Raw genomic sequence first — 9,868 nt, 5'->3', positions numbered from 1 at the left:
TGCTGTCATCTACTAGTCCTTGGTGACTGGGTTGAAAGTTGAAATGACAGACTTAAAGGCGGGCCTCAGAACTCCCCTGCTGTTTAAGGAAGGACGCACATAAACAACCTGAATGTCCCGCACACCTGAAATGTCACAGGAACATGCTGATTTCCACTGGTGCCAAGGTCCCAGTTACTGCAGCTGCCACTGTGCCTCACTGCTTCAAATTCAAAATGGAGCGGAAGGCTACACTTCACTGAGGTTTGTAAAAACAAGGATGTCATTTTCTTCTTCTCATCTAAATTCATGGCCACCCTGCCAGATCTCCAGGGAGTAGCTGGACCCTAGGTTAGGAACCCCTGCTGGGGTGAGGGTCCTTGTGCTGGTCCTGGGAGTGGCCTCCTGCCCAAGCCTGACTGTGCACCGGTTACGTGAGATGAACACCCCAGCACCCTTCCAGAGACGTCTCCTTTGACCTCCACTACCCTTTCTAGCGCTTACTGTGTGCCAGGGCACTGTCCTAACCACGTGTGCATACTCCCTCATTCGGCTCACAGCAACGCTGAGGTGGAGACACTGTTTATTTTTCCCATTTTGTAGACGAGGAAACTGCAGCCCAGTGATGTCGCATAATTGCCCACGACTGCAGAGTGGGAAGGACAGGGGCTGGGATTCTACCCGAGGCATCTTGGTCCTGATGCCAGAGCCCCCTTAACCACTAAGTGACACCCCCTTGACATACACAGAGCCTCAACTAACACCACCAGGACACAGAAGGAATGGAAAAAATGTTGAGAAAGTCAAACATCTGACTACAAAACGACACGGCATCCCTGTACTTTTAGGGTTACCAATGCATATAAAGCGGGTAAAAGAAAGAGCACCTACGGCTGTTTTGGGGAGACGTACCGGAACTATTAACAAAGTAGAAAAGAAATTGCAGAGGAATTCCAGAAGGAACGATTCCGAAGGCCGCATCTTTCCATCGACGTTAATCATCTTTGGAACTTCCGGAATGAGGCTTATGGCAGCTTTGAAAAAGGCATCGGCTGCAAGACAAGCAAAGTCCAGGTATGAGAACTCTGGAAGACTCAGGTCTGCTTTCTTCTTCCCACGGCCCGGGCGCCGGTCCTGAGAGCTCCGTGACGTCGGGCCACGCCGAGGGCAGGCCCCAGAAAAGGGTTTCTGCACGCTTCTGTGCGCACCCCGCCCCACTCCGAAATCATGTTGAATCCTAACCCTCAAGGTGCTATGAGAGGTGAGGCCTTTGGGGGTGATGAGGGGGGGCGAGGGAGCCACAGGAGGACAGAGAGAAAGGAATGGGGTGACAGGAGAAGGACTGGAGGCAGCGGGGAAGATGGAGAGGGGGAGTTCTTTCTAGAATGCCAAAGTAAGAACCGTGAGAAAAGGTCTCAAGGTCAAAATAGACAAAACACTGACCCAACAAATGAAATTTAAACTGCCCGACGAGATCAAACATTTGCATGGTCCAAATACACTGCCGGTCCAAAATGACTTCCCGTGATGCCAAGAGCGCGGTCCAGAGCACCTCGAATTAGAACCAGGGCCCCCCGCACAGCGGAGGGCGAGCGAGCAAACACCTGCCCTCGGGAAGGAAGGTGTTAATAAAACAGACACTATTCTGCAACTCTCCGCCCAAATTAACATCATCCTGGCGATCATTCCAGCAAGGCACAGAAAGGACATCTCTTTGAGCTGCAAAGTGGAATCTGGGCCACTTGCTCTGTGTGTGTGTGTGTGTGTGTGTGAGAGAGAGAGAGAGAGAGAGGGGGAGGGAGGGAGAGAGAGGAGAGAGAGAGAGAGAGAGAGAGAGAGAATGAATACAGATAAAATTTACCTTCTTAACCATTTGGCCCATTTGTTTTTTTAAAAAGCTTGTCTAATAAATTTTATTATTCAACAGATTCGAAAAAAATTGTTCTAAATCCTTTGGATAAACGCAAACTATGACTCCCCAGTAGTGAACAGTGTGCTATGACAGACTAAAGCTGGGGATGTTCGGCCAGAAGCGGACAGAGGTGGTCACGCACGGGGCAACGCGGCCAGGGCTGGCTGCCTCGGCGTTCTACGCGCGCAGAGGGCGAGGGCCAGGGGTGCCGGCTAGGCAGTTATCACTGACCCTTTTGACCACTTTCTGTCTGAGATGCAGGCTCTCCTGTTCCACAGCCTGGGCTGAGGGTCTGCAGAACATCGAAGGAGCCTGACAGTTCCAGAAAACTCTGCCAGGACACGGAAAAATCAAACAGGGCCCCAAACACTAAGCCACTAAAATCATGTAAGGGTCACCAAAATATATGTCACTAGCAAACCCTGGTAGAAGGTGGGCTGTGATTAGATGCTGAAAATAAGGGTGCAGCTGGAGATCCCGGGTAACTGACTATCTGAGGGGCCTGGGCTGCTCTTCGGATGAAGCATCTTTGTCAACTCTAAGCTCAACAGTGGGGACGAGTTCAGCGGTTGCGCTGACGCACCACGGAAACGTAACTAATAAAGAGAGCAAGGTCCGGTCACGTGCTGCACGAGGTTTCAGTCAGTGACAAACCGTCAAACCGTATACACGACACTGGTCCCACCAAGCTGTAACGGAGCTGAAGGATTCCTACCGCCCAGTGACGCAGCCGTCGTAAGGCGGTGACGCAGCACGTTACAATGGCCTACAGCATTCGGAACACGTGCTGCACAGGTCTGTCGCCTAGAGCAACGGGCCGCACCGCACAGCCGAGGCGTGCGCGGGCTCCGTGACGTTTGCACGACCACGGAACCGCCTCGCGATGCGTGAGCGTGTCCCCACTGTCATTATGTGTCTATGACACATAAATACAAAAAACTGCACAGCCACGTAGCGCGTGATCCTATCTTTGCAAGAAAAACACAGCGTGTACTTCTGCAGAAGCAGAGACAGTGAGGCAGAGTAGCGCCAAACTCCCGGTGTGACGCAGGCGTGGCGGCCGAGGTGAAGGACACAGGATCTTTCACTTACTGCTAGGCTATGGTTTTTGGAATTTTACTTTAAATTTCCAAAAATAAATTTTTTAGCATATGCAGGCAATAAAAGTGTACAATTTTCAATCATAGAAATGCAAAGTGAGGCCGGAAGATGGACAGGCGGCCGGTCTGAGGGAATTTCTGAGAACCCCCTTCCATCTTTACCAGAGCAGGACAGCCGGGGAGGGAGTGGGGAAGGGCCACCCACTGCTGCGCCAAGGGACGGCCACCCCTCATCTGAGCTGAGGGTGGCGCACACCTTCCAGGGCCCGGGGTGCTGCTCCGCACCCCACAGCCAATGGGCCAGGAAGGTTCCTCTCTGATGAGCTGCTCCGTAAAGTCAGCCATACTTCAGGTTCAAGCCCTCTACACACCTCCACCTGCAGAGAATTATTCTCCTCAAGGCTTATGAGCTTCCCCCGTCTCCTGCAGACAAGTCGGGGGCTGGCGGCCTCCCGCAGCTCGCCCAGCTGAAGGGCCCCCCACTTCTCTCTGTTCTGTGCGCCGAGGCTCTGCACACAGTAGGGTCCTATGTCTTAAGGGACTAAGACACCAGTCAGCTGGACGGCTGTCGGAAGCTGCGACACGCTTGGGATCAAGATGAAGCTTGCTCATTGTCTGCGAGAGCGAAAAAAAAAAATGGAAAGAGTCCAAGTATTTTTCAATAGGAGTTTGAGGGGAAAAATGAAGGAGGGGTGGGTGGGGAAATAATTTACAGCACTTTCTACAAGAAGAGAAACAGGACACTGAACAGCCCTTACAGAGAATGCAGCGGATCTGGATGGAGGAGCAGGGAGGGAAAAAGTCCAAGATTTACTGTTAAGTGAAAAAAGCCAACAGAAAAACACTGTGGAAGACACAATCTCATTTCTACACGGGGCAGAGAAATGTGCATATGCAGGAACGTAGAAGGTGAGGGAAGGAGGGCATGAGAATATTTTTAATGGCTATCTAGAAAAAAAAAGCAAGAAAAATATGTCAGCTGTGAACAGTGCATTTTTTGGGGGAGGGGAGGAGACACAACATTACTGGAGATTTATTTTGGAGCTTTTAAAAAAAGTTCTCCATTACTGTATCGTTGGAACTTTTCCAAATGAGCACACGCTATTTTTACAATAAAAATTATTAAAATGTAAAATAACGTACAGGTTGTCTGTTTTTCAACAGGATACAAGACAGTTGCCCCGAACACCCTCCAGACATGATAAAATAAACTCAGATGAACTGCGACCTGCAGAATAAGTTCATCCTTTTGGCACCGTGGATCCGGAGCGTGATTCAGAACAAGAATCGTTGAGAAAGAGTCAGGAGCCCAGGCCACCTTCACAGACGGCGTTTCGTTTTTTATAATAATGCATTAGGTCAGAGCTAATGAAAATCTCGACTACTTGCCAGAGTCATAACCTCCCGGGGCTAAACGAGACCTCAAAAGTAATTCGCCCCCTCTTCGGCTCTTGCGTGCCCTCGGGGGCAACCCGGACCTACAGCTCCCAGTCCAGAAGGTCCCTGAAGGGAAGTACAACACTCCGTAGGGCAAGATGTCGCAGAGGGCTGACGGAGTCCCGTCCCTTATACTTCATTAAAGCGGGGCTCTGGCTCTAAGAATTACTCACTCTCAAGTTCTGTCAACCCACGGCTAAACGTCTTTACTAGTCAACAGCTTCCATCTCTGGCAGGCTTAGGTATGGAGTGACGAGCGATATTAACAGACTGCTCTGTGAAATGCAGCATCGGGACATAAGCTCTTGCCTCAGACTTTGAGCGTGGACGACACGCTTCTGTGCGCACCCCGCCCCACTCCGAAATCATGTTGAATCCTAACCCGCAAGGTGCTATGAGAGGTGAGGCCTTTGGGGGTGCTGAGGTCACCAGGGTGGAGCCTTCGTGAATGGGATCAGTGCCCTTATAAAAGGGACCCGGAGAGCTCGCTCGCCCCTTCCTCCCTGTGAGGACTCAGCAAGAGGGCAGCTGTCTATGTACCAGGCAGTCCCCTTCGGACACCGAATCTGCCAGTAGCCTGACCTTGGACTTCAGCCTCCAGAACTGTGAGCGACAAACGCTTGTTGGTTAAGCCACCCGGGCTGTGTATTTTTGTTATGGCAGCCTGAACAGACTACGGCTGCAATGAACACGTGCTGTCACCAAGTGACAGGGGTGCCTTTGGGTAAAGCCTCTTGGTCCAAATGACCAAGTTATTATCCACAGGCAAGTTATCCATCAAGATTTAATACTATTTGTTACTAAAAACTGTTTTTGTGATAGAACTTGTTATCGTAGCAGTTAAATTTGTGCCTTTAAGGGCCACTATTTTGATGCATGTGTACAGAGCAAGATTTCAAGAAATATGAACACCTAGAGACGATTCAATACCGTGTTCGTTAACGTCTGCCATCAGTGACCGTTTCATCTGACCTCGCCTTTGCCACCTGGTCGATGCAGGACGCTTTTAAATTCACTGAGGAGCGACACGAATGTGAAAGTCCAGGGGGCGTGTGAGGGACTTCTCAGTCTCAGAGGCGGCATCGGGCCACGCCGGATGCTCTCGCTCCCTTCATCTCCAAACGGTCAGGGCTCTCTCGCTGAGCCGAGCACACGCAGCCCACCTGTCACCTGACGCACACCCCTGGGACACTGCAGGAGTGACACGCCTTTCCGCCCTCCTTGCAGGGGCTCGCAGGAGGCTGTGATGGTCTCTCTGTGGAGATCAGGCTTCAATTTCCCGAAGCAGGAAGGATTATATTCCTTTACCTTAATTCTGGTTCTTTGTTTCTTAGACAAGTTCATCTAACATTCAGCCTACATTAATTGATCTCCAGCAACCGCAGGCGCTCAGTAAAACGGTGCTGTGGTCTAGAGGGACTGACCTAACTGCAGGGAAGCACAGTCTGGGAGGGCGCCGGGGGTCCGATCAGGCCATGTACTAGCTGGATGCTCCTGAGCAAGTCACGTCACACTTCTGCACCTCAGTTTCCTCTCTGCAAGATGAATATAAACCACCCAGCAAATAATGCACACTCAGTAAGTCAACTGCTTTGCTGGGGACTCGGTTCTCAGCCAGGCCCCAAACTATCTTGCTAACTTGACCTCCCACTCGCTCCTTCCCGAGGCTCTGTTTCCAGCCTCCAGGGCTTTGCTGCCTCAGCCCAGAATGCCCTCCGCCTGACTTCAGCATGACAGACCCCCCCTTAGCCTCCAGGCTCGTCAGTGACACCTCTTCTATGAAGCTTTTTTTTTTTTTTTTTTTGCTCTTCTAAGCCAAGGGTCATTTCTCCTCTAAAATTCCCTGGCCCCTTTTATGAACATCCTGCATGACATTTACCACGTGCTGCCTTATATAACTGTAAACAGATCTGCTCTGTCGTCCTAGTATGCAGTCTCTTTAAGTGCATTCTTGGTCCGGCACAGTGCCTGGCACAGTGGCTTACGCAAGTAAAAACTGGCCAAGAAATGCTGGCGGGAGGAGATGAATCATTGGTGTTTGCTAGTGTAAGGAGTTAAGTGGACTCTGCTGCTTTTCTGTGGGTTCCAGCAGTGGCTGCCACCCACCCCAGGCCCCTTACACTCCCTAAGGTGGACGGATCATGCATGTTCGGATGTGAAAGTGGGTGACGAACTTCATGCCATCCGCCCACCTATGAACTGTTCCAGCAAAAATAACCTGCTTTGTCCACCACTGACCATAGAGGCCTCGAGGTTTGGGAAAACAGTCACATCAAACATATTCTTCAAGGGACAGTCTCATCAATGGAACTAGTAAAAATGATCTTAAGCATAAACCCTGAAGATGCAGTAAGTGGATGAGACCATTTTTCTCCTTCACAGGCCACTCCTCTCTCTCCAGGAGGAGGAAATACAGAATTATTTTCCTCTCCCATTCTGTGGGCCTGGCTACCTTACAGTGACAGTTCGCAGTGGCCCGCGGGCTTCCTGCTAACGGCTCTGGCCCTTCCTCCGTGCTCCCCAATGCTCCTCCCAGATCAAACCAGCGCGACGGCGTCATTCAGCGTGTCTATGAGCCTCGGCACACGTCTGAACCAAATTTGCTTTCTCGATAAATAAAAAACTATTTAAAACAAAGAAGGCTCTGGTGGGACTCTCTCCTAAACGGCGGGGTCGCTTGGTACTTACGTCCATTCCATAAAAAGTTTGGCGCCGTTTGACATTTACCAGTATCATTAAGAATGATCGACCGCTCCCATCACATGGCGCCGTTCATCCGTTCAGCGTTATCGAGCATCCACGTGGTGGACAACGTGCCAAGAACACAACGGCTAACAAGACAGCTAAGACCTCAGGGAGCTGACACTCGGGAGAGAAGCGGACGATTCCTCCCGTGTTTAACGGTCAGGTGACGCGTGTGATGAGGGCGTTGAAGGAACTCGTCCTACGGGATCACCTGACCTGTCCGGAAGGTGGGGAAGCCAAACGTGGTTTTCCTTAAGATGTGGTTCATGAGCTAAGCTCTGAAAGGTGACGATGCAGAAAATAAAACTCAGAAGGAGGGCAAGAGGCCATTTACGCTACCTGGAATGCCCACTCTCCCCTCTCCCCTCCCTGCATCCTGATAAACATATGTTCTTTTAAGACCCACCCGAAACATCTCTCTCTATTGTAAAACACCCTCCTTTCAAAGACTAGACACTGTAAAGACGGAACGAACATAAAATATAGGGCAAGAGAGGTTGGGGGAAAGATCTAGGCCTCCGGGGGCCTCCGCGTGCAGTTCATAGCTCTGGCATCTGCAGCTCGCGGCCCATTCCCGTCCTTACTGTGGCCTGACAGTCTTCTGGAAAGAACCACTGACAAGCCAGGGCCAAGAAGGTGCCTAGTGGAGTGGCTAAAGGGAGAGACACACAGGCATAGTGGCCGAAGGGAGAGACACACAGGCATAGTGGCCGAAGGGAGAGACGCACAGGCATAGTGGCCGAAGGGAGAGACGCACAGGCATCCGCAGGCCACCGCTCGGTGAGAAGCACGTGACCAACACGCGTCTGAAAGTCCTTTGTTTTTCCTCAATGCTGAGGGGCGATGGATGAGTCTGGACAAAATCCCTGCCCGACCCACCCTGCGTGCTGCACCAGCGCGTCCCGAGGGCCAGAACTGTAATAAGCCTCCCTGTAATAAGCCCTGTCAAGCACTCCATGCCGGAAGTTCAAGGGGAGTTTACTCATTGAGCTGGACCCGGCCCCAGCAAAGCCACAGCCTGATAAATAAGTATCAGGGAGGCCGGGTCGAGGGAGGCCGGAAAATGAATTGGGGGAGGGGAAGTTGCACAACCAGCTGAGAGGGAAGATGTTTAGGGAGGCACACTACAGCGGCCCGTTTCCACGAGCGTCACTTAATTTATATTTAGCCTTCCCATCCTCAGTAATTGAATGCATTATTTATTTTGGCCAGCAAATGCTACGTGTGGCTTTCAGAAGAACAATAACAGGCTTTTAAGGTTTAGCACTACAGCCTTTAGAGACTCAAGGAAAAATCATCGGATAAATTATTAAATACGAAGGGGGCGCCACATTCCTGCTCCCCTGCAGTGGCTCAAAGTGAGGGGTGAGGCCGATGAGTCAGAGCTGTGGTGCTGAGGGCACTAACTACGGGGATGGTTCTTACACTGCTTGTCTCCGTGTGGACCGAGGGCATTACAGGTCACACGACGGCAAACGGCCACTCACGGCTCCCCTCCCACAGCTCCTGGGAGCTGCAAATCTCTGGTGGGGATGGGAGCCTTTATTTAGCGCGAGAATTTGTTTTGGTTTTTTTTATATAAAAAAACAAAACAAAACAAAAAAAACAGCATGAAGCTCCATTGAGGATCCTGCCATGCTAAACTTGCCTGGGACCGACAACGTTCATATTTCATGATACAAGTCTACAGAGCTGGGGGAAGATCTCAGCCTCCACGTGCAGGTCCCAGTGCTGGCATCTGCAGCTCGCAGTTTATTCCTAATTCATACATGACACCAAACTCAGGCATGCCCACATGGGTCTACTGATCCTGAACTTTTTAAGAGGAAACTGGTTTTAATGAGACTTAAAATTTCTAACATCCAAACTAATCAATTTAACCGAATCTTCATTTTGCACATCGCCAGGTTTTCGGTGGTGGCTGTTAATTTCTGTTTTGCTTTGTTTCTAGCTAACCCGTCATCCTCACCAAAGCAGGCATTAGGAGAAAGCGCCACGTTTACTGACAAATAATGAGGACAGATGGCTGCCTGCTCCTGTGGGACTTCTCGTCCTAGTGGGAAGGAGGTGTCCAGACGATGAGTAAACAAACACACGGTCAGAAAGCGCAGTATGTTCAAAGACCAGAAAAGAAGCCAGCGTGGGGGACGGGGGACCATCGCTAAAAGCAGCCGTCTCCCTCGGCAGTGCTGGACAGACCACCACGTCATCCACTGAAGCCCCCTGGCCGTCTGCACGGTCCACGCCATCTACTGGGCGGGTGAAGGGACGTGGCCTTGGGTCAGTGCTGGCTGTGGCCCTGAGCCGGCTCCGCAGCCATTCCTTCCTCAGTTTTCTCGACTGGGGAGTGGGGTACTAACCACGGAACTGGCCTCGAGCAGCCGCTGGGAAGATGAGATGAGGCAGTACGTGCACAGGGCTTGTCCCATGACCAATGCTCCACACATGGAGCCAGGATTTCTTTTAGTCTTTGTTACGGCCTGCTGGACAGGTGCCTGCTACAGGGCTGCCAGGGCTGTGCCTGCACGCACCTGGCCCGCCCTGTCCCAGGGGGTGAGGAGGGCACCCTGCAGCAGACACTGTGACCCGCCGAGGGCATTCTCTTGGCTGGAGTGCAGAGCGGGTCGGAGCGCCAGGAAGCTGATGACCCAGGGCAGCCCTCAGTCAATGGTGGATGGGGGGAGAGCATAAGGAA

The 9,868-nt window shown here is 51.4% G+C and overlaps 1 protein-coding gene across 1 annotated transcript in view; it reads right to left on the bottom strand.

The window, feature by feature from the left end:
• CUNH16orf62 (chromosome unknown C16orf62 homolog) overlaps positions 1 to 9,868 on the bottom strand; it is a 102,614-nt gene that overhangs the window by 20,650 nt on the left and 72,096 nt on the right. The window contains exon 29 of the mRNA XM_023521746.1: positions 892 to 1,031. Coding sequence (XP_023377514.1) covers positions 892 to 1,031 — 140 coding nt within the window. The remainder of the gene's footprint in view (positions 1 to 891; positions 1,032 to 9,868) is intronic.

This window comes from Pteropus vampyrus, unplaced genomic scaffold (assembly GCF_000151845.1).
Source record: "Pteropus vampyrus isolate Shadow unplaced genomic scaffold, Pvam_2.0 Scaffold314, whole genome shotgun sequence".
Taxonomy (NCBI): Eukaryota; Metazoa; Chordata; class Mammalia; order Chiroptera; family Pteropodidae; genus Pteropus; species Pteropus vampyrus.
The sequence above is the reverse complement of the archived record's forward strand: the minus strand, read 5'-3'. Positions and strand labels throughout refer to the sequence as shown.